General features: G+C 35.0%; 1 protein-coding gene across 2 annotated transcripts in view; it reads right to left on the bottom strand.

Annotated features, from left to right (window-relative positions):
- LOC141848631 (uncharacterized) overlaps positions 1-19,225 on the bottom strand; it is a 37,916-nt gene extending 18,691 nt beyond the window's left edge. The window contains exons 1-13 of one of the 2 annotated variants that reach the window (XM_074736678.1): positions 18,829-19,225; positions 17,756-17,915; positions 15,483-15,575; positions 15,296-15,407; positions 15,031-15,193; positions 9,573-9,744; positions 9,220-9,339; positions 8,588-9,142; positions 8,216-8,504; positions 7,914-8,152; positions 7,330-7,398; positions 1,655-1,771; positions 1,338-1,583 (exon numbers count right to left, since the gene is read on the bottom strand). In XM_074736678.1, coding sequence (XP_074592779.1) covers positions 1,338-1,583; positions 1,655-1,771; positions 7,330-7,398; positions 7,914-8,152; positions 8,216-8,504; positions 8,588-9,142; positions 9,220-9,339; positions 9,573-9,744; positions 15,031-15,193; positions 15,296-15,407; positions 15,483-15,575; positions 17,756-17,915; positions 18,829-19,043 — 2,550 coding nt within the window. In that variant the 5' untranslated portion in view covers positions 19,044-19,225. Of the gene's footprint in view, positions 1-1,337; positions 1,584-1,654; positions 1,772-7,329; positions 7,399-7,913; positions 8,505-8,587; positions 9,143-9,219; positions 9,340-9,572; positions 9,745-15,030; positions 15,194-15,295; positions 15,408-15,482; positions 15,576-17,755; positions 17,916-18,828 lie in introns of both variants that reach the window. The other variant, XM_074736677.1, reaches the window with a different exon arrangement.
- Between the last annotated feature and the right edge of the window lie 3,225 nt (positions 19,226-22,450).

The raw sequence follows: 22,450 nt of genomic DNA, 5'->3' as shown, positions 1-22,450 counted from the left end.
GGGGTTCCAAAGAAGGTAAGATTTTCTGATTGATTGTACTAGATGCCATGAAATGGATCACCCCTATCTAGTCATGGGAAAAACAATTAAAAGATAGCAGAAGGAAGAGAGTTATTAGAGAAAGAGATTATACAACCCTAGGAGCAGAAAAAATCGAACAGTGGTAGGAAGGAACCATGATTTTATCAAAGCATGGCAATACAAAGGAGAGGGATACAAAATTAGACCTTAAAAACCCTCTCTAATGTCAACTGAAACCACAACTAGGTGTAGCAAGAAAAATTACTACTTTATGACAGCATATACATATAGAGATCATAAGTTGTGCTGCACTAAGAATATAGTTAAATTGCAATAGCTTAAAAAACAACTAGATTAACAGTTGACATAAAAATAAAGGTATTTTAATATAGAAAAAAGAACAAGAATCTATGATTTTCCTAGTTCGACTATTTTAATTAAATCATGTAAGAAGTTGCATGGACAAAAAGTTACAAATTTACTTAAATTTTCACTTTTCAAAATTAAAATTTTCAAACAACAAAAAGCTTCTATGTTTTCACCAATAAAAATTTCTGAAAAGAAATGACAAGTTATCCTAAAGTAGCATTAAAAAAATGGAAACTACTCATATATATTGAGGATACCAAACTAATGACACCTCTACCATTAAATCTTTTTGTAAGCCAGCAAGCTCCATGTTCAAGCAATTAAATTAGTTTCACACAAAACATATCAAGTAGCACCTAAGAACCAAGATTATGATCAATGTTGTTACATCATATGGCAAAAATTTTCTCCCTACGAGAATTTCTAGCCTAGAAATTTGTTTGAAAAGCAATGAACCAGAGGTATAATTTCAAGCTCTCAAATTTTCCAGCAAAGGTAACCAGATGAACAAATATGTTAAGAGAGACAACGTAAGAGCTCAAATATCAAGAAATGGCATAAAATTTCATAGTGAAAAACAAAAGCATTTGGTGACTACTTTAACGTCATAATTATTTCAGTAATCCAATATTAAGGCTTCGAGTCACTAAGGACAAGGGTATAATATGAATAGATATGTATCCATAACAAAGTAAAAAAATCATAGAGTGGGGTTCAGCTCTTAATAGAGATATCCAAGCAAATCCAAAGGTGAATATTACTCGTTTGCATTAGATGAATTCATTTTCTTATACCTGGAAACTGAAACTACTCCATCATAACTTACATCACAAGTTGTCAAACATTAAATAACAGAAAACACTGTCAGGAAAAGAGCTCAAACAATGAAAGAGAATCTCAGAGAAAGTAAATGAAATTTCACTAGTGAAAAGATGATGAGTCAGTACTTGCAAAGCAACAAGGAGGCATCTGGCTCGACTAGAAGGTCTAAGCAAAATAAGATTCCATACAGCACTCAGGCCTTGAGTAACCCGATCCCCACTTTGGAATTCCTTTTCATGTTTCTCAATTCGGTCAGGAGAACACAAGCCCTCCAATAGCTTCAGGACACCCTCTGACAAGTAAGGTACTTCAACAAGCAATCTGCTGAGTGATTTATCTGTGGCTGGAAAGTTGTCACGAATAGATTCTGCCTACAGAGAATAATGATGATTATAAGCGGAAATCAGGTAAGATATCCACTAAACAATGGAGCAAAACGCACCACAGTCAATAGAAATGTTTCATAAATTGATACAGCAGTTCTAGATGAAAGAAAGTCTTGATCCTGTTCTGTCTCCCGATGTAACCTGTATAGGATATGCAAAGTCAACTCGTGCCCCTGATAATGATGAATTCAGGAGTCAAAAAAAGTGATAAAATATAATAAACAAATGGGACATAGAAGAACTTAACAAATTAATATCATTTAAAAAAAACAAATTAATTTAAAATAATATAGCAAAAAAAATTTGAGCAGCAGAAAAATTATAATAAAATTTTTTAGATTGAAAATATTTAATATAGAACATTCCAGTTTAACTATTCAATCAGGTCACTGAAGCTTCCTAACAATCAGGAAATATTACCAGACCTTCCAGAATTTATCACAAATGTAAAACATGAATAATCAAAATCAATAAGACCAACATCTGTACCTCCAATTTTGCCCTCTCTCAACAATCAAGACCAAAATTTCTAAACTTGTAAATGATATTTGTTTCTCATATGGTAACATTGTTGAAGTTTCATAACTTGGATCCATATTGCGGTCAGACATGCTGAAGCGGACAGGTCAGTTATAGAGGGTGAATTGAGTGTGGTTGGACTTGTCAGATTGTTCAGACAGACCGGGTGGTCTGACCAAGCTGGTCATGTTATAATCCTAAAATTTTAAGAAAGGTGAATTGTTGGAATTAACAACAATTAGGGCTAATTAAAGTGTAATGGTTAATTTCCAACTTTGTATTCAATTTATTTGAGGTAGATTAATGGTGATTAGAGGTTAATTATAAGTTTTAGGTTTGACTCAAATTTGAGATTGTTTGATTTTCATTGGAGCTGAACCAAACTGTCGTTGATGCTAATTAAGTATCCATTAGAATCCAAATTTGGCTTTAACAAGTTCATCAAGTGACCCTTGTGGTTAGAAGTAAGTTGGATCAAATTAGGCCGATTTGGATTAATTTTGACAGCTTTAGGGCTGAAACAAAATTATACTGGGAATCAACTACTTTACTCAAGTTATGCTAGATCACGTAGAGATTTGGGTTGCTTACAATTATTTGAATAATCCTCTTTACCACATGATTCCTCTTTTCCTGTTTCTTCACACCTCTTCTTTTTCACGAAATTGCCCTGATAGCAACATCAAGTCATACAATCAGAGCCCTGGTGGAGAGTGGGCATTCCTCACACTTCAAAACCTCTCTCCCTTTCCTCTCCGATGAGCGATGATGGTCATTTTACCCTTTAGGCAGTGCAAAAAACCACCAACAGTCCTCCCTCTATCAATCACTCTCTACCTCGCACTCTATTACTCTGTTAGTGACAACTCTTCTTTGTGTCGTGGATGCAGATCATCCTCCACAAGATTCAGCTGAGACCACCGATCAGCTGCTATCAATTTGCAACTTTTCTATAAAGCAATCTAGTGGGTACTGCCGTACTGGTTCAATTCCCATCTTCCCTTCCGTGATAGTTGCCTTTTGGATTGATCTTATCTATTGTTGATCGGTTTAATTCTTGCATCTTTTGTCCTTTAAGAATCTTAGCTTAATACATCTTTAAAAGTTATTGATCTGATCTCCTCAGATTGGAGTTATGTAGTGTTCGTGGTGGCTGGAATTTCTTGATTGAGCTACACTGATTTAGAGGCAAAGAGTAAGTGTTCCTTCTCTTCTAATCTCATTAAATTTCTTGATTATTGCTAAATAGACTGTTCTGGCAATGATAGGTTGAATTAAAGCTATTATCCTTGGAGTGCTAGTGGATACTTAGAATAGATGTTCACCAATTGTTTACTGTTTATGTTGGTAGGATAATTAAGTTGTTTAGTAATGTATTTCTGGTCTTGAGCATGTTTTTGCTATTCTTAGTATATTGTGTTACTTTTGATGGTCTTCTAAGCGGAGTTTTGCTTAATTGTAGAGCCAAATCCGAGAAGAGAATAACATGTTGATTGCCTTTTGAGTTCTTCTCTAGACACATACTTAGATGGGTAATTCTATTCTTGGACTCATTTATATGATTCTTTGTGCATGAATTAAATGTATAAAAAAATCATATATGCTACCATAATTGATTTTGAAAAGAGATTTAAACAAAACTTAACTAGACAAATGGGTTCTAAAAGAATTAGATTATTGGGGTTAATTAAATGGTCTTTTTTTTACTCTATACATGTGGGTGATCTTGTGGAGATTAACAAGGGAAAGGTTATTTTCAAAAGAAAATATCCACACTCTGGCTACTCCATATTTGATACGTGTCTTTAAACAGTTTTACCTCTATGTTATATGTTGATACTTGTATTCTTCTCTTATGCTATAAACACCTATTTAGAGACTATCTTCTAATATATGGCTGAATTAGTTCAACATTTATTAAAAGGAGACTTAGGTTACTCCCTCAAACTAAGCATTAATCAAGAATGACGTAGCACAAAGTGACATAAAGACTTCAAATGGAACAACTATTATAAATGCTGAAAATAAATATTAAAACATAAAAACAACGAGCCTACTGCCCACAGAGATGTGGTAGTGTGGGTACTTGCAGTCAGTATTTATTTTGTGTGAGAATGTTATATCGTTTTTTCATAGGCTTTAGATGACAATATTTATAGTTTGAGAACCTAGCTCTAACGATCCACTTCTTAGTGGACTTGTTGGTGATAATTACAAGTGCATTTATTTGTGATAAAAATATAGTGATAATTAAGTGAAATACATAATAATAAATGGTAATAATTAAATGGAATGACTTGCAATAATCAACAGTGATAAGTGACATAAAGATAAGAATTGACTATATTAAAATAAATACACAAATTGAAACTCTAATGTTGTAAAATTTATGCACATGTTTTGTTTCCTGACATAGCAATTTGTATGCAATTGTTGAAGTCCTTTGACTACCAAGTGTGAAGTTTTGATTCTAACAATCACACTATTAGACATGTTTCTTCTAAGGTATGCATTTTAGTTAGATTTTGTGTTACACTTTGCTCTGACATTATTGTAAACCATGCACGGTGAGTGAAACCTACCTCAAGGCGAACCTAGCTTTTGCAGGATGTGACAGCATAGTATCAAGGCTTAAGGTTAGGCTATGTCCGAACCCCCGGGGCATAGCTGAGTTGGTTCCGGGGCATAGCTGAGTTGATTACGACGCAGCTGAGTTGCAGAAGAGGGCAAGAGTTCGAATCTTTACGAAGCCAGGCAATACCCTCTTGCGTCGTGACCAACTGCAGTTTCTCGATTTACCTCCTCACAAATGGTCGTGGGGCCGATCGTATGGGGCCGCTAAGGTGGCGGATTCCACCTTTGCAGAAAAGGTTAGGCTATGTCCGAGCATTTGGAGCGACTGTTGCCCTACACATTGTCCATTCCTGGGTTGAGTGGTGATTATCAGCTACTCTCTTGAGCTAAATAGGCTGATTAGTTTCTGAATTGATCCTATAGATTAATGTCTGATGTTTCATTGAGTTGAGTGGTCATTATTAGCTACTCTCTTGAGCTTAATAGGCTGATTTTAATATTTTGCTACAATTGTTAGCACTCAATACAACTTCTTTGAAAAAATAGTTGCATTGAGCTCCTCCTCCACATTGCGATCTCGCTCAACATCTTCTTTCGACACCCTAGCTCCTCTATCAATCTTGCTCGTAATCTTGCTTCTCCAACTTCTTCTATCACGAGAAGCAAGCATTGAACCCTCTGCGTTGAAACTCGTGCCTTCCTCTAACACCTAGCTCCTTTATCTTCCTCCAACAATCTTGCTCAAGATCTCATTCCATCTTTCAGCACAAGATGCTTGTGTTGAACCATCCTCCATGTTGAAACCCTTATCTTCTTTCGACACCCTAGCACCTCCATCTTCTGAAAAGAGTAAATCACGAGACATCAAATCTTAGTTTCCACCTACAACATCAACTCACATGACGTCTCTCCACTTTAGGTAAGCTTCCTTGTATCCAACTCTTCTTCCTCTTCCTCTGACACTCGTGTTTTCTCTTCTTCCAATCCCCCTATGCCCCCTTCTCCTTTGGCACACCTCCAACACCAATACTCGGGATCGACGACACCTTGAATTAATCGACAATTGCAACTTCGACTTGACTCGAGATTTCAATCCTTGCATGCACCACGATAAGCTAGTTGTCACTGAGCCAACAAATTTTTTTTATGTACAAGATTAGCCAATGAAAGTGAAGGTTAAGCCAACTTATGTGTGAGCAATGGCAATGCTATCAATGTTGCAAGGTAGTAACGAACAAAATAAAGGTTGATAAGTCAACGAGGAGAAATCAACAATGAAAACATGCTATTTGGAAGGTTGCAAGAGTCTTCACATATACAAAGTGGTCTTGCAGCCTCTATATGAACTGTCTTCATTAGTTACAAATTGCTACAGATGAGAGGAGATTGTGCTTGTTTGATCTCCCATGAGCTCCCCAAAGAGAATTGACGAAAAAACAATGCACTAGACCAAGATCCTATTGCTCTAACACTAAGTTAAGTTGAAACTACCAGTCTAACCTTAATCAACAAAATGCAGTGCAAAAGAACCTATTTTATATATATGTTAATATCAGAAAGAAAATAATTAATACTTCACAATATGATGCTAACATGGTATGCTATCATTGTAAATAGGAAAGAATTTGAGAGAATAAGTAGATAGCTAGAAGTATAATCTCCTTTAACAGAAAGAAACAGTACTTCAGAAGTTAGACTAACACAAGTATATTTTGTTAACACATGCCACATTAAAACTCAAGAGGCCTATATGAGGGCCTCAAAATGACTAGGTGTACATTGTTTATGTTTATACAAGCATGAACTATATAATGTGCATTCAGTGTTTATTTAAACAACCAAACCAAATCAAAAACATTACGCTGGAACAATCTCGTTAATTTGGATAACTTACACATAGGAACCTGAAACGCATTATGAAATAAAAAAGTAAACTGAAGGTTCATTCTCGCCTTTATGAAGGTTTTTTATTTTTCAATTTTCTTTCAACACCCAAGCCCATCAACTCCTTTAGTTATGAAAAATCACATCAAAGAACCCCTCATTGGAATTTGTCCAGGCATCATATAATGGAATCCTTGATCAGAAAAGAATCAATAGCAAGGCCCTTAGCAAATCACCAAATAAAACTAACAAAATCAATCGTGTATCAAGTATAGCTATCTATATTGCAACAATTGTTTGGTCTAGTGGTAAATGAGCTAGATACCAAAGATCAGGGTTTGAATCTATTTAACAGCCTGTTAGGAGTTTCACCTTATTGCTCCCACCCCAAATGGAAAATTCTCTCACAACCTATACAGTGTGGGGGCACCTCGTAGTTAGAGGCCAAAAACAAAAATATAGCCACCTACCTGACACTGGCACTGAACACAAAGGCCAAGAGTCTACAAGATTAAAATGTTAGTTCATGAGAAATATAAAGCACTGCAAACTGTCGATTTTGAAGTAGAAACTAGAGGTTCAGTGACACAGACATATTTTAGTCAACAAAAAGTATATTCAAACATCAAAATTATTAACTACCTCAATAGAATAGAACATAAAATGATTCAACTTGCTGTGATGATGTAGCTTTAAGGAGAATTCAGAAAATTTTTAAAGCAAAGACTTAAGTCAGGAAATACAAAAGCTCTACCTCATGCTCCAGATAGTCTGATACAATGTGTTTCTGTAAAAGCCCCCAAGGATCTAGCTCCAAAGGAAACTGAATAAAGAATCAATCAATTAGTTGTATTAAATTTGTGAAGGGATGTTTGTACCTAAAGAACAAAGATGACTGTGAACATGTACCATGAAGCCCATAATGCTGACAAACATGAATGGGAAGGAAATAAAACTCTAACTCTAAAGTGAAACAAAATTTGACTTTGTATGAAAGTATGTTTGTGGTCATGAATCAATATAAACAATTCAAAATTCATCACATAAGATTAAGCCAGTAAATGCTCTGTTTCCACCTATCATTGTCCAAAATAATTAACAAGTTAAGTTGCAAACATAATACAAAAAAAGAAAAGAAGATCTGGAAAGCAAGGAACACTTGAATTTCACTTCATCCATATCTGCACAAATAAGTTGATGAGTATAATAACTCACCTACAACTACACTCGTCAAGCATGCAGTTATGGTTCAGGTGGAAACATGCGAGTTTAAATTGAAAGTTTTTTATCATAAATGTTATAAAATCACTTAGCTTTTAAGCAACTGAAAGGGTATACCTCCATTCCCAAGTGAGCAAGCAACGAAAGGCGAGTAATTGAATCACCAGAACCTGCTGCTTGCTTATAAACATCAAGTACACGGATAAACGCCTCCTTTTGTAGTTGATCCTTAGATTCTTCAGTTAGGTTGGCATCCATAATTATCATTTTTGGTAGAACATACTGGAATGGGGTGGCAATAGATGTAGAAGTTGCCTGACATGTATCAGGATTAATCACTCCAGTACTTTGGGTTCCTGTAACATCAGAGACAAGGGATTCAGCTGATAAAACATTTGAAGGCAGTGTGTTGCCTAAACCTGTGATAAGATCTTGACTGGTTTCAATCAATTCAGGGATGGAAGAATGAGAAGCATCATGTGATTCTTGGATTTCGTCAGAAGAATTGGTTGAATCAACACCAGGTATTTTTCTCTCATCCATTTCCGAGTTTACTATTGATGAAACAGCTGAATGGCCATGTTCAGCACCATGTGGAAGTGGTAAAACAGAAGCAGGAAAACTGGCAACTCTTGTTGCACTACCATCAGCTAAGGTTGTTTGCGCTCTGTCTGTCACTTCATCATCATCCTGATCATTTTTCTGTAACTGAAAATGCAATATACAGAAAACATAAATCAGAAATCCAGGATGAGTGTCATACTCCAAGAAGGAAACATAAGAAAGCTTACATCAACATCGCAAGATTGTGAAGGTGGCACTACTAGTGATGCTAGCAGAGGGTTCAAACTTGATAATGAACGAATATCTGAAACAAGTGAAGGCAATTGCACAGTTGGCAACACAGAGGAATAGACAATTTTGGAGGAGGAACTGCCTTCTTTGTCAATATTAGGACATATTGGAGGGAGATGCTGCATGTTAGAAATAACTACTTCTGCTAGCAAGTCAGAGGAGATGCTTGCAGTAAGGATATCGAGAGAACCAGCGGCTTTTTCGCCTTGAGAAACCAATGCACCAAACATAGCAACAAGTTGTTGTACAGGTCCTGGGCTCTTATCCTTATAAGGTACAGAATCAACAAGAGGAAGCTTGTCCTCAACTTGATCAGCAGAAAATTTAGATGATTCTTCAGGAAGATCTTGTTCCATATCAGATGACAGCCTAATTCGTTTACTAGATGTAACATCATCATGCAGCAAATCATTGCTCACTTCAGCAATAAGCCTCTTATTTGCAAGATCACTACTTGGCTCATCACATGCGTGCATTGATGAATTATCACCCTGCAATTGGTACAGCACATGCTAAAACAAACCAACAGAGAAATATCACATAGTATGGTATGCTTATTAGTTATTACCTTTCCTGGTAATGAGTTTTGAGTGTTAATAGAAATCTCCGTATATTTCTTTTTAGTTGCCTGGTCGATCGGCTCACCAGTATCAATGGCTTTTAAGGCTTCAGTCAAGCGGGCTCGCCACTGCAGAAACAAGCGACATGTTCAGAATACTCTAAATATGTAAATCACCTCTCAATATAGCACTTGGGAAAATTAGTAAACAACAGCACTGGCTATAAAAACTAAGAAGATTTTTCTACATGTAAAGCTGACACTTGAAAAAACTAGTTAGGTGGTAGATATATTCTTAATAAATTGCAACAGCATACACTTTAGATAACAGTAAGAATGGCAACTACATCAGGAAGGATTACCGGTTCGGCGCTTGAGTGTGTGCATTTCAAGCAGGCAACGAAGGCAATTTTTAGGGCATGGTGTGATCCTGGGACTCGGGCACTAACAACTGAAATTGCCGGATCCAAACCAAGTAAAATTGGTAAAATGCGTCCATAAAAGGAAGGCCTTTTCACTGCTATAGCTGAGAGACTGGCAGAAAACATCAAACCAGCCAAGGAAACAGTAGAAGAGAAAAACATTGTAAAATATGAAAATAAATGAAACCCCTAATATGCAAACTGCTGAGAGACACATTTCAGTTGTACTAGAAATCATCAAGGTATCTATCATGTAGAACATACGAAAAGAGCATGAGTCTCAAAGATTACATGAAACTAGAATGACAAATTTATAACTAAATCCCAAATTGTATTGACAAATTAGCAGCTACATGCCAAATTCTAATGATTTGTTAGAATCTGATTCTTGTGCATAAGGAGCATCCATAATAAATGAATCAAAACATCTAACTTGCATATACAAACATAGGTAATCCCAGCATCACAAGTGGAAGATTCTTCAAACATATTGTTTTAATAGCTTCATCACACCAGAGAAACAGATAAGTGATTCTATTAAAAGGGTACAATACACAGTATTCACTTCAGATCACATTGATCTAGTAGCAGGATTCAAAATTTAGTAATTTACAACTATATAGAGGAAGTAAGGTAGGATTGTACTAATTCCAACTAACGACCTCACAAAAACAAGCCACTGAATGCCATGCAGTCTCAGTGAACAGTGATTTTAGTGCTTGTATGGTCAGTACATATTGGGCACCCACCATGGTATGCTAAGAGCGCCCATTACAGCAATAGAACAATGTCATTTTCAACCATTTTTGTTCTCGATGCAAGTGGAACAATACCCACTTTGTGCCAGCCCAACAAATATCAAGACAAGACAGGCATAGGACTAGCATTATAAATGATGTCAATGTCTACTAACACGCAAAAAATAGCTTGCATAATTCGAAGGTGTGACCTATGCCAAAGTAAACAGTATTACCCATACCAATAATGATCACTTGTAACAGAGTAAAATGGAGATAAAGCGGCATTTAGATATCTTAGAATAACTTTATCTATGAAATTCTTATGTGTTGCCAGCAGATGAAGTACCTGAATTGAGCAGACAATGTACATAGGTGAACAACAATGACGATCAAGTAAGAACTCCAAACTTTCATATGCTTTTGGCATTAAAATTCAACAAATTTTATATGGTTGGTATGAGCAAGAACAAGAGCTAGGTGCACCAATACTCTTGTTAAGCCATGTAGACATCATGGACAATGGCTCGAAAAGGATTACTGAGTGCCAATAAGCTATGATAACTAGAACACAATTTACATACACTATGGAAAGCATAGACCCAAGCAATTTGATGACCATCTGACTGTGAGTAATTATTCTGGCAGTGTGGGGTGTTGGGATTATATGTGCCAAGGACCGAACTGGGATTATAGAAGCATAGTGGTTAACTCATAGTTGTAATATGATATTATATGCATAGGTCTCTGAGAGGGATGCCTAAGATGCTCCTTGCAACACGAGTATGTATCCAAGTGTCTGGCACAAGTGTTTCTAATTTTTGCATGTGATAAATAGGAATGCCAAATATCCACTCTGTCAGCATCAATGATACAAACAGATAAAATGAAATGTTCAAGTACCAACAAAACAGACTCACAAAGTCATTGAAATGTTTAATAACATTCGTTAAAAATTTTGTTTCCATTAAAAATTCAAGGAATGAAAAGAAGATTGGAAGAAAGCATGAATCTCCTGGATTTTACCAAGTCACCGTGTCTTAGCTTTATATTTATTTGTGGCCATCTCTTTAAATACACAAGCACCTAATATAAGCAAAACAACAAAGTTTAAGGAAGAAAGTTCCTAGTTTATCTAGTTTTCAGAATCTTGAGTGTGAGTCTTGTTAATTAAGGAAACATATTCATCATTCCAAATCATTCCAAGGTTGTGTCAACTTGCATGCTTCTACACCATCTTCTTTGGTTCATTCTAATATTTGGGTCTGTAGTCGTGTCTATTAAAAACTAGGTTTTAGATATTTTGCTGCCTCCATCAATAACTACTCTAGAATGATATGACTTTTCTTAGAGAAAGAGTCTTCAAATATCCTTTCAGTTTTTTGTGCCTTTTATCCTGAGATAAGAACACAGTTAATGATTCAATCAGGGTAACGAAAATTATAATGCTAGAGTACTTTTCATATCTTTTGCTCCTTCCTTTCTAGTCAGTTTTCCTTTATCAATCAATTTGCACTTATACTTCAAGCAAAAATGGTGTTGTTATAAGAAAGAATAGGCACTTGGTTGAGACATCTTGTGCATTACTATCTTGCATTTCCTATCATGTTTTGAAATGATGTAGTTCTCACCAATGTTACTTTTGTTATTCACAATCAAATCCACTTTTCTATTATATTCCCTTGCGCAGCTAAATTCTTTCTTCTACATTGCATGTTTGGTTGTACTTGTTTATATTATCTCCAAGTAAAGACAAGTTGTCCTAATACCTATCAAGTATACATTCCTTGATTACTCTCATCAATAGAGGGAGATCATTATTATTCTCCAGTGTTACATCAACTAGATGTGACCTTTTTGAGTCCATGACCTTCTTGTCCACCTCAACTACCATGTTTGAGTATGTAACAAAGGTAATTCTCATTTGTACTTCATTATATATTTCACCATCCTTCGATGTAGAGATGCTAGTACTAGAGACCAAGGTTTAAAATATCGAGCCGTACAAAGGTTTTGGTCCCGAACCGGAATAATACAGTTTCGATACCGTATCATACCGTGTCAGTATAGTTTCGGTATTTTTAAAACATAAATATATTAACTAAAATAAAAAATTTTAATCTAAATATTTAAAAATAAAAAATAAAATATTTTTAAAAAATAATAAGATAATTTTATAAATTTTAATAAAGCCTATTTAAATTATCCCCAACTATAGTTAGGAATTGATTATTAAAATCTCAATTAAACCCCAAGTTAAAAAAACTCCAAAATCGCGATGCGCCCCCGGTCGCATGCGGCCTGCGCGCGGAGGCGTCATCGGGCCCACGCGACGCCTCCGGTGGCGTCACCGGGCCCGAGCGACACCTCCGGAGGCGTCGCCGAAGCCGGCCGGAACCGTTGTGCCGGTGTTGGTCCGTCGACGGAACGAAAAATTTCGCCGGTATCGCGCGATATGGCTCGAAATTTCAAACCCTGCTAGAGACTCAACTACTACAAACATACAACCAAGGCAAAGTGTTAGATATTGTTTTGGTATCGTGTCAATATTTTGATATACGGTGTCAATGGAAAATTGGAGGTGGAAAGAGAAAGAAGATAAAGAAAAAGGTAAGATAACTATAGATTTAAGTCAAACTTTATGGCATGACGCAATACTCATTGAAATGAATCACGCAGCGACACATGAGACATTATGTGTGTCGAACAGTATCAAGTGTTGGTAATTTATTGTGCAACTAGCATGGTAAGAGATTTCAAACCATGCCTAAAACAGAGTAAGAACTAAACACATTGCAACCAGTTCTCAAAGCTCGATTGTTCTACTATAACCATCCCTAATCTAGGACCCTATCAAAAGTGTACACTTTTTGTCCTATAATTGAAATTGCTTTATATCAATTCTACCTCACCTTAGTGTCATTTTTCTAGTTAGATACCAAAAATACAGTGATGTCACCTAGGTGTATTGCTCAAAGGCAGTGTCATCTTGTGTGCAAATTCAAACAAAACAACCTAAAGTATACTTCAAGAGCATTATTTAATAAATCCAGTCCTGCCCTTCTCTATTCAGTATGATTAGGAGTGTATCTGATCATTTAATGTTCAAATTATACCTCACTTTTCTTTGTATATTTAGATGACATTATCATTAACATAAGTTAATATAATCAAACTACAAGAATCACAAGATTGAAAATATATCTTCATCGACACTTCTAGACCAAGGATTGGGTCGTCTAATGTATTTTTAGCATCAAGCATGCCTATTAAGGAGATATTAATATCTCTCAATGGAAACATTTGTATGATATGCTTTGACACCCCCATGAAGATAATGTCAGATTAATGCCAAGATAGCAGATTAAGGAAGTGTAAAAGATAGTTGGTAAATTGAAGTATGTCACCATCACTAGACCTAGCATTTCATATGTTGTGGGTGTGATTGGCTAATTTTTTAAGTTTCGTGCCATGACCATTAGGAGGCAGCCATAAGGATTCTTTAGTAGCTCAAGAGTACCCCAAGAAAGACTATTATATCATGATTGAGACCCTAACTAGATTGTTTCCTTGATAATACATCTATCTCAATATCTTTGAGATGATACACCAATTTTTTAATTATTTTTTTGGTGCTAATCAATAATGCATGTCAGAGATGAAGTATATAGAACCTAAACTAGTTTTCGGTTGGTTTGTAGAGCAATTTTGCCCACATGATCACTAAAGCCCTGTGTCTTAGATTTCTTTAAATCTTACCTGACATGAACAAGGTAAATCATTCCTTGTGAATGTTGGCACAGATATAAGCAGCAAAACATAGTGCCACTAGAGGTACAGTGGAAGATGATCGAAGGAAAAATATACTAGCAGGGGAAAGAAGAAGCTTTAGTGGTTTCAATTGTTGGCTAAGAAGGGCAGGCAGGAAAATGAAATGTGAAAACTAAGACCAAAGTCAACAATGAAAACAATGATGAAGGAAATAGGTAAATTTCTTAAGCTCCATTGATGTTGCTTCCCCTTTCTCCTTGTCCATCTCAAACGTTGAATGACACAAACACAAGTTAAAACTACCATAGAATGTCCTAACAGTGATTTACCAGCTCCCAAATCCGTATTTTGAACCTTGCTAAAACTGATAAATTGTAATATCAACCTGCTTTTGGCCATCATACGATAAGACACTTAAAGATAGTACTGAAGCAGAAGCATCTAATGTAATTCAACACCACTCAGCATGAAGGTTTCATAGAGTGAAGACTAATAGGAGCTGTAAGAAAAATGTAAAAATGACTTATATTTCTTGGTTAATTGCCTAGCAAAATATACATTTCCCAACTTGTTCACTAAGAATGATGACATCCAACTCACATAAATGTAAAATCATAAATCATGGTGATACTAGGAAAACCTTGGACTATAGTATGTATGATATCCAATCTGTTACACATGCACACGAGGAATAAAGATACGACAAGTGAATACTGCACAGGTTGAAGTATACACATCCAATCTAATATTGTTTAATCTTCTATTCTACACATAATAGTGTCTCAACTCAATAGTTACTAAAAGGCATGATACAAACTAAAGATAGCATTTTCTGGTCAAAACTCTGTAGGCATAAATTACCAAACATAAGTTAGGTAAGATGAAACAACCTTTTGATTAGTACAATGACCATTGAATTACTAAGTGTTTTCACTTGTGGAAACCGCAGCTGATCAAGCAATAATCCCAAGCTCTGACTGGCTTCAACAGCCAGCTCTCCAACATTAAGCAGAGCATGGCCAACCCTCAACCATGAAATATTGAATCCTACATCTGTAATAACATAAATGAAGTAGAAATGAGCATCTGGTTTATGTAAGAAGGCTGGAAGCCAATATATGATCCATTTCTGTGTCTGAAAAAAAAAAGAATTACCAAAGTCCGGTTCTTGAGGTGGATCTGAAGAAATATAGGGATCAGGTGTATAAAGTAGAACCAATGTCTCAACAAACTTAACCGCCAGTAATCTAACTCCATCAATTCCTGACTGAAGGAGTAACGTTTTTGTCAGCTTATATAGCAAAAAAAAATTAAATCAACCTTACTGAGAAGCTAAAGTTACCTGGAATGCAGAACGGAATACTGTAGTTTTGAACTGTAGCATCCATGCCCATGATGATTTTAATGAAACATCTATGTCATTGGAGTATAAACCCTAAAATCAAGAACAAAAAACAAAATATCATACTTGCTTCTTATGCGCTTGTTACTGATTAGAAGTTCTCAACTCAGATATGTTTCCTTCTGTCAGGAGTAAAAGTATCAGGTATTAGAATCAACAGTAATTCTCTTGGGCAAAAATCAAAAGAATGGTTTTATTTTCTAAAGAATAAAAAAGGCATCGCGTATTTTGATTATTATGGATGTGGTGCCTCAGCTCCAATACCTTTACTATACCTCTTTATCCTTTTCCTGTTTTAAAAACTGAACAGTTTCAATAAAATTATACACTTTTGTCAGTTTGAGTCGAAGTTTCCCATTTCCATTCTTCCATACACTTTTGGAAAAGAAATACTATATAAAGAAAACAAATATAAAAATTTGTCGCTTTCTTAATAGCTTGAGCTTTTGGAATACCAATAAGCCAATCAATTATAACATGGTATCAAAGCAAGCAAAAATATCAAAGTTTTCATCCTGCCTATCAAAAAATACTGTTTGAGGCAACTGAGTCAAATATGCCCACTCACACATCTGATAAAAAAAGGTTTCTCCAAGAAAATCTATACAATGCTTCTAGCCTGTCTCTGGCTTTGATAGCCAAACTTTAATAGTCTTGGGTTCCAATTGAAGTGGAGTATTCCTGAAAAACTAGTGTTTTAAGATCCTGGCTTTCAAAGACTCCATTTTAAGTAAATCTGAATGATACCACAAAAATATGTGGAGATTTTGTCACATCTACAAAATCTTATCTACAAAGTATATAAGATTTAGTATTTTGCTAAGGTATTTGTTAGTTCGTCCTCTTTCACTCTACAAATTTAACTGTTGCAAATCACAGAGATCTCCTTCAGTTTTTACTCATGTAAAAGGGCTTTCAGTTTCAGTTTTCTCCAAATCCATATCAAGACAACTTAGCTTTCATAGAATAAGCAAAAATTTGGCACTATATATTTCCATCAGGGTTGAAACCATTATTTTGAGAACTAAAAACAGGAACAAGTTCGGTGTTCGAAAAAGTGTTGCAATAGACGTTAATCAAAACTCAAGAGACAAAAAACAAGTAGCAGTTTACTCAACTTTATAAGAAGGGAAACCAACATATGGAAGTTAACTACGACATTCTTCTTGTATATTCAAGCTGGCCCATCAAGATAGCCATCCCTTCTCTTTCTTCATAAGCAAGTTCTACTTTCATGAAAACCAAACTAAAGAATGATAGAAAATAGCCTAAACTCTCCAATGAAATTCATCAGATATCTTGTACACCTTAATGTATATTTCTAGAAGACCTTAGTTATTTATAAAACATTAATTAATTACAGACAATTATCTGCTACTCCCATCAACCAGCAAGTATCCACAAAGTATGCCGGCATGACACCTTTAATCAATTATCCACAAGGCACAAGGAGTTTTCCACTCTCCATGCCTTTTCTTCAGTTGAACAGCAGAAAAATGCTGAGCCACAGATAAGGGTGAGCAAAAGTTGCAAAAGTTTGATTAATCCGAACAAAAAGACCGAACGAACGAATTTAAAAATTCAGTTTGGTTATTTCAGAATTTCAATTTTTTCCTAAAATAATTGGTTAATTCGGTTCGGTTTCAATTTTAAAATTCCTTATTCGGTTAAACCAAATAAACCGAATTAATCAAAATAATTAAAAAAAATCGGTAAACTCCTAAGTAAGTGAACTTATAAATCCCTAACTAATTGTTAAATCTCCCATAATACTTAAATTTAGTTATTTCGGTTAATTTGGTTTTCGATTGAATTAACCGATATTTTATCGGTTCGATTTGTTCTGTTTTTATTTGAAAATCCGGTCGGTTCGGTTAGTTCAAAAAAATTCGGTTCGGTTCAATTTTAACCGAATACTCAGCCCTAGCCACAGATCTCTTTCAAAATTAAGAGATAACATCATTCAAAATTTCCCTAGAAATTATACTTTTGCAGTTGGGCGTTAATAGATAATGCTAGTGTTCACTTAGTCACATCTTCAATGAGAGTAAACAAGGAAGCAATCCAGAGGAAAGAAAATAAAGACAGTAAAATCACATGATAAGAATGAATAATTAAATTAAAAACAATAGCCTAACAGTTAATAGTGTCTCATTGACAACCAAAAAAGTTCTTGAACAGGTTTATAATTATAACTTTAAAAAAAAACATGCCTGAATTACAAGCTTCTCTAACACGTGGCAAAACAGTGCAGTTCCAGTGGTAATGGCTTGACGAGCAACAGCTGGAGTTTCATCTTCAAGAAAAGATATTAGACAAGGAAGGATCTCGTGCAAAACTTCTGTATCCTTGGATCCTATGTCACCAATCATCCTACAGTACCATGAAACACAGAGATCTTTTACTGAACAAGCACATGAAGTAAAATAAAAGGACCAACAAGACAAGCTAAGATTATAATATTCATTGAATGTGTCGATCAGGGTTAGATCCAGTCTGGGTCTATTATTTACCATAAAGGTTACAACAAAGTTACATGCATATAGTGTCTCAAAACAAATTAACTATGAATAGCAGTCTGTAAGAGTCCAATCACTGTTATTTGGTCAAAGAAGGTTTTGTTATTGATAGAATTGTGGAATTCCATCACTTATTTGGCAATGAACATAGGGTAGATGCCCTATTTTATACTAGTGGATTGCAGCAGTTATAGTGATTGAAAAAAATGGAGACTATAATAAGATATTAAGGTATGAAGAAGTATGACTGTATGATGCAAGATAGCAAGTGACAAACATGCCTAAAACTGGGACCGGGTATCTAAATTGTACACGCTTAGAACCTGGCAACACAAACATATCTTTTCAATGATAACAAACAACAGATTAAACCAAAGCTCCTAAACACGGACTAACCTACAAATAAGTTTATACAATGAATCATCAAAAATGTTTTGATAATCAAATATAGCATGTCTCATTGGGAGTGTTGTGCACCTAAAGAGAATTTACATTTTTCCATGCAAGGGTCATCAAGCACAAGCTCCAACGTATTAGTTCATTATAAAGATCTTAGGTGCTAATGGCCCAAAAGACAACCATAAAACCATCAGTAGGCATCAGTACGATAATAGACCTTGAGACCAAAAACGAGTTCATATTCGAAACAATGCTTCACTTTCCTTGTCACTCGCTTGCCAATCTCTGACAGGCATAACGGTATGCGCAAGAAAAGGCAAACCATAAACCGTTAACGAATAAACAGAAAAGAAAAGAAGTATAATTACTCGGCAAGGAACTTCCGAATGGGACTCGCCCGCTCACTCTGAAGCTCAGCGAGGCGTGTAACAAACTCGGCCAAGAGAGACGTGTCGCGATTCAAAAGAACCTCCTTGAGTTGCCGCAATTGCTTCAGTTTCGAGGATACCTCGCCAGCCGCTCTTGCAGACTCAAGGAGACCGTCCGCTCGTTCGCCCCAACTCGCCGCCACCATGGTCACCATGGGCGCTGCGTCGCAACCCTAACTCCCTCGGCCAGGGAAAGGCTCCGTTGGCTAAGGAGAGGAGAGGGCAAGTGCTAAAGGCGGTGACTCCTCAGAGGAAGACGCTGGTGATTTTGAGGGATCATGAGAGAAGGAGATGCATCACACATCACACCGCCGGACTTCTGCGTTCCCCGTTAAGAAGTAACTCGTAAGGAAGAGAGGGAAAGGGATTTACCACCACCAACTGATCTTTGCTATTCGAAAATATCGAACTTTGGTCTTTTAGGGCTAGACTATTCTTTTTGGAAATCAAATTAAATATAATATGAAATCCAACCGAATTAATTAAAATTAAATTAAATTAATTATTTTCTATTTCGATCAAATTTTTAAATAAAAATTAAATTAATAAAATATTAATTAATTTGATCAAAAATTAAATTAATTTAATTAATTACGAATTTATATATTCATTTATTTAAAATTTATCAATTATTTTTTATTTTAATTAATTTGATTTATTCTATTTAATTGAATACAAAAATTTTAAAATCAATATTTAATCAAATTAATAAAATTTTTAGAGAAAAAAATCAAAATACCTTAATCTAATTTTTAAATTTGATCAATTTATTTAATTTAATTTTTACTCACCCTATTGATCTCTCTATCTTCCAAATTATCCTATAGAGAAGTAGAATTTTGAAAATTACCTTTTTATGCTCTTTAATGATTTGCTCAAAATAATTTCCAAAATTATGAAAAATATAAAAAACTTGCATTCTAGATCCCTTGGATAGATCTAAATATAATCCCAAATCTATATCATCAAAAAAGGCTCAAAGTTTCATTCTGAAAACCTTCTAATTTTAAAGTTAATTTATTGTAGAAAAATATTTTTTCTTACAAAAATATTTTAATTTTTGAAATTGATCCAAAATTCAAAAGTTTCAATCGATATTCAATCGACTTCAAATCAATTATTTTGAGAGGTTAAGTTTTGAAACCAACTCCCTTAGTTTTTTACAATGTTAAATTATATTTAAAATAAATAAATATCCAATTATGCTCTCAAAATCAAGTGTAGAATTAAATATACATTATAAATAGACATAATAAAAATATCCATATTTAGTGATGGATAATTTCATGGTTATTCGGTAAACTCATTTAACGACTAATTTACAATGGAAAAAAAATTACAAACTTTTCAATCATAAATTAATTTAACAATTAAAATTATATTTCAGCCGTTAAATTTAGTGACAAAAAATTTTTCATTGCTAAATTTAGCGATGAAAAATCTTTTTCGTCACTAAATTTAGTGATCGAAATTATAGTTTAGTTGCTAAATCAATTGATTGAATTTTTCATCCAAAATAGTGACCAAAATATTATCTTGATCGCTATTTTATTGGCAAGTTTTTTTGTAATTAGTGACGAAAATTAAAATTTTCATCATTATTTTTTCTATAAATTTCAACATCACACTTCATTTTCCTAATTTATATCTTATTTATATCAAAATATATATAAATAATACATACAAACCATATCACAAATAATACATAACAGACAAATAAAATACAATCAATATTCATAATCCTAAACCATATGATAAACAATATCCAAACAATGCATAAAATAATATCATGATACAAATCATATTCAAACTTTAATACAAATCATATCTAAACAATACATGATAGATGAACAAATTAAATACAATCAACATTCACAATCCTAAATCATATCACAAATAATATATATCCAAACAATACATAAAATAATATCCCCGATATAAATTATATCCAAACTTTGATATAAATCATATTCACGATACAAACCATATCCAAATGATTAAGGTCCTCATATTAAAAAATAAAATAGTTTCATCATCTAATCCTACATCAAGTAGAATACGATAGATTATTAAACAAAATAAGTATGGGATATAGTATACTGTATTTTTGTTTGTTTGTGCCAACTGTGGTCGTAATTTTTCTCTCTGCTAACGAGAGCAGTAAGGTTGTAAATTAACCAAATATATATGCTCTTAATATTTAGCGTTTAGTTTTTTTTTGGATCAAGTTATTTTATTGTTAAATTCTTAGTCATATTTGTTAGTGAAATCTTTCTTCTAACAGTTTGCATAGGGACAAAGAACAGGAACCTTATTCATTGTCATTTGTGTGTTTTTGGGTAGGGGCGCTTTACCATGAGCTTGTAAGAAGACTGAAAGAGAAGTGTTTTTGAGAAAGTTCTTCCTCGACATTTTTCTTATGCAAAGCTATTGAGCAGTGAGGTTCTATAAATGAATAAATACTGGTATGTGACTTGTTCATGTCTTCTTAATTTAATTTTCTAGTGTGCAGGGGACAAGTCACTAGCAGATATCCACTTAGAGGAACAAGATGACCTAGAAGCTTCTTTGAAATAAGAGAAAATAGAAATTTCACGACTTAAAGGTGAAATTAATCTGGCATGGAGATCGGAAGATCGCATCAGAGCCTTGAAGTTGTCCATCAAGCTAAGTGTTTTGTGATTGATGCTATGGCCTGGATTTTTTAAAGTTCATTTTGAAGTACCAGCATAATCTGATTGGGTATTGTTAAATTTAGACTTGTGTTATGGGTTGGGATGACATGGCCTAGAAAATCAAGAGCCGGTCTAAGAAAATGACACATCTGATAGAAAATTTCAATACTGACCGCCTTGGTTCCCCCGATCTCTCACCCACCTCAGCTCGGCATTCCACTCAAACCAGGCGCACGACTTGGACTCAGAAGGCAACTCAAGTTGGAGTAGTTAACTTACAATGTTCAGCTCATCTCAGGTCGAGCTGGACCCCGACCTCCCACTCGATCTCTCTTGAGGCTTGACTTTGGTTTTATACCCAACCCCAAGCTTTGACTTAGGCCACTCCCCTTCTACCTCACTAAGGCTTCTCTCGTTCATACTCTGTCTCGACCTCAATCGACCCTGACTCGAGCTCCATATGCCGACTATGCTTTGGGAGACAGGCAGTCTTGAGACAGGGTAGTTAACTTATTCCCCCATTAATGCGGCATGATGGTGTTGTGCGATGTTGTATCGAGATAAATGACATGATTTTTCATTACTGCGGTGGTGATGGGACATTCTTCTTACTCAGATGGAACATTTCCTCTGACAGAATCTCTATTAAGGGATATTCTCCTTAATAGAAATAAGACAAGTCTTTCTTATTCTCTCATCGGTCTCTATATATATCTCCCCATCTCGTGGAGTTAGGTAAGCCCCTTCGCACACACATGCTCACAGCTCATTTTTCCTTTTTCTCCCGTGAGAAAATTGACTTGAACGTTAGAGCGGTTGAACTAGGGCATCCCTAACCTCTATTCTCACCCTTTTTTTCTTTTATGGCACAGGTCTTAGCGGTGCCT

This window comes from Curcuma longa, chromosome 17, assembly GCF_044706935.1.
Source record: "Curcuma longa cultivar G26 ecotype Majalengka, Jawa Barat chromosome 17, ITB_CL_G26_1.1, whole genome shotgun sequence".
Lineage (NCBI taxonomy): Eukaryota > Viridiplantae > Streptophyta > Magnoliopsida > Zingiberales > Zingiberaceae > Curcuma > Curcuma longa.
Note: the sequence above shows the minus strand (reverse complement) of the source record. Positions and strands in the feature narration are given on the sequence as shown.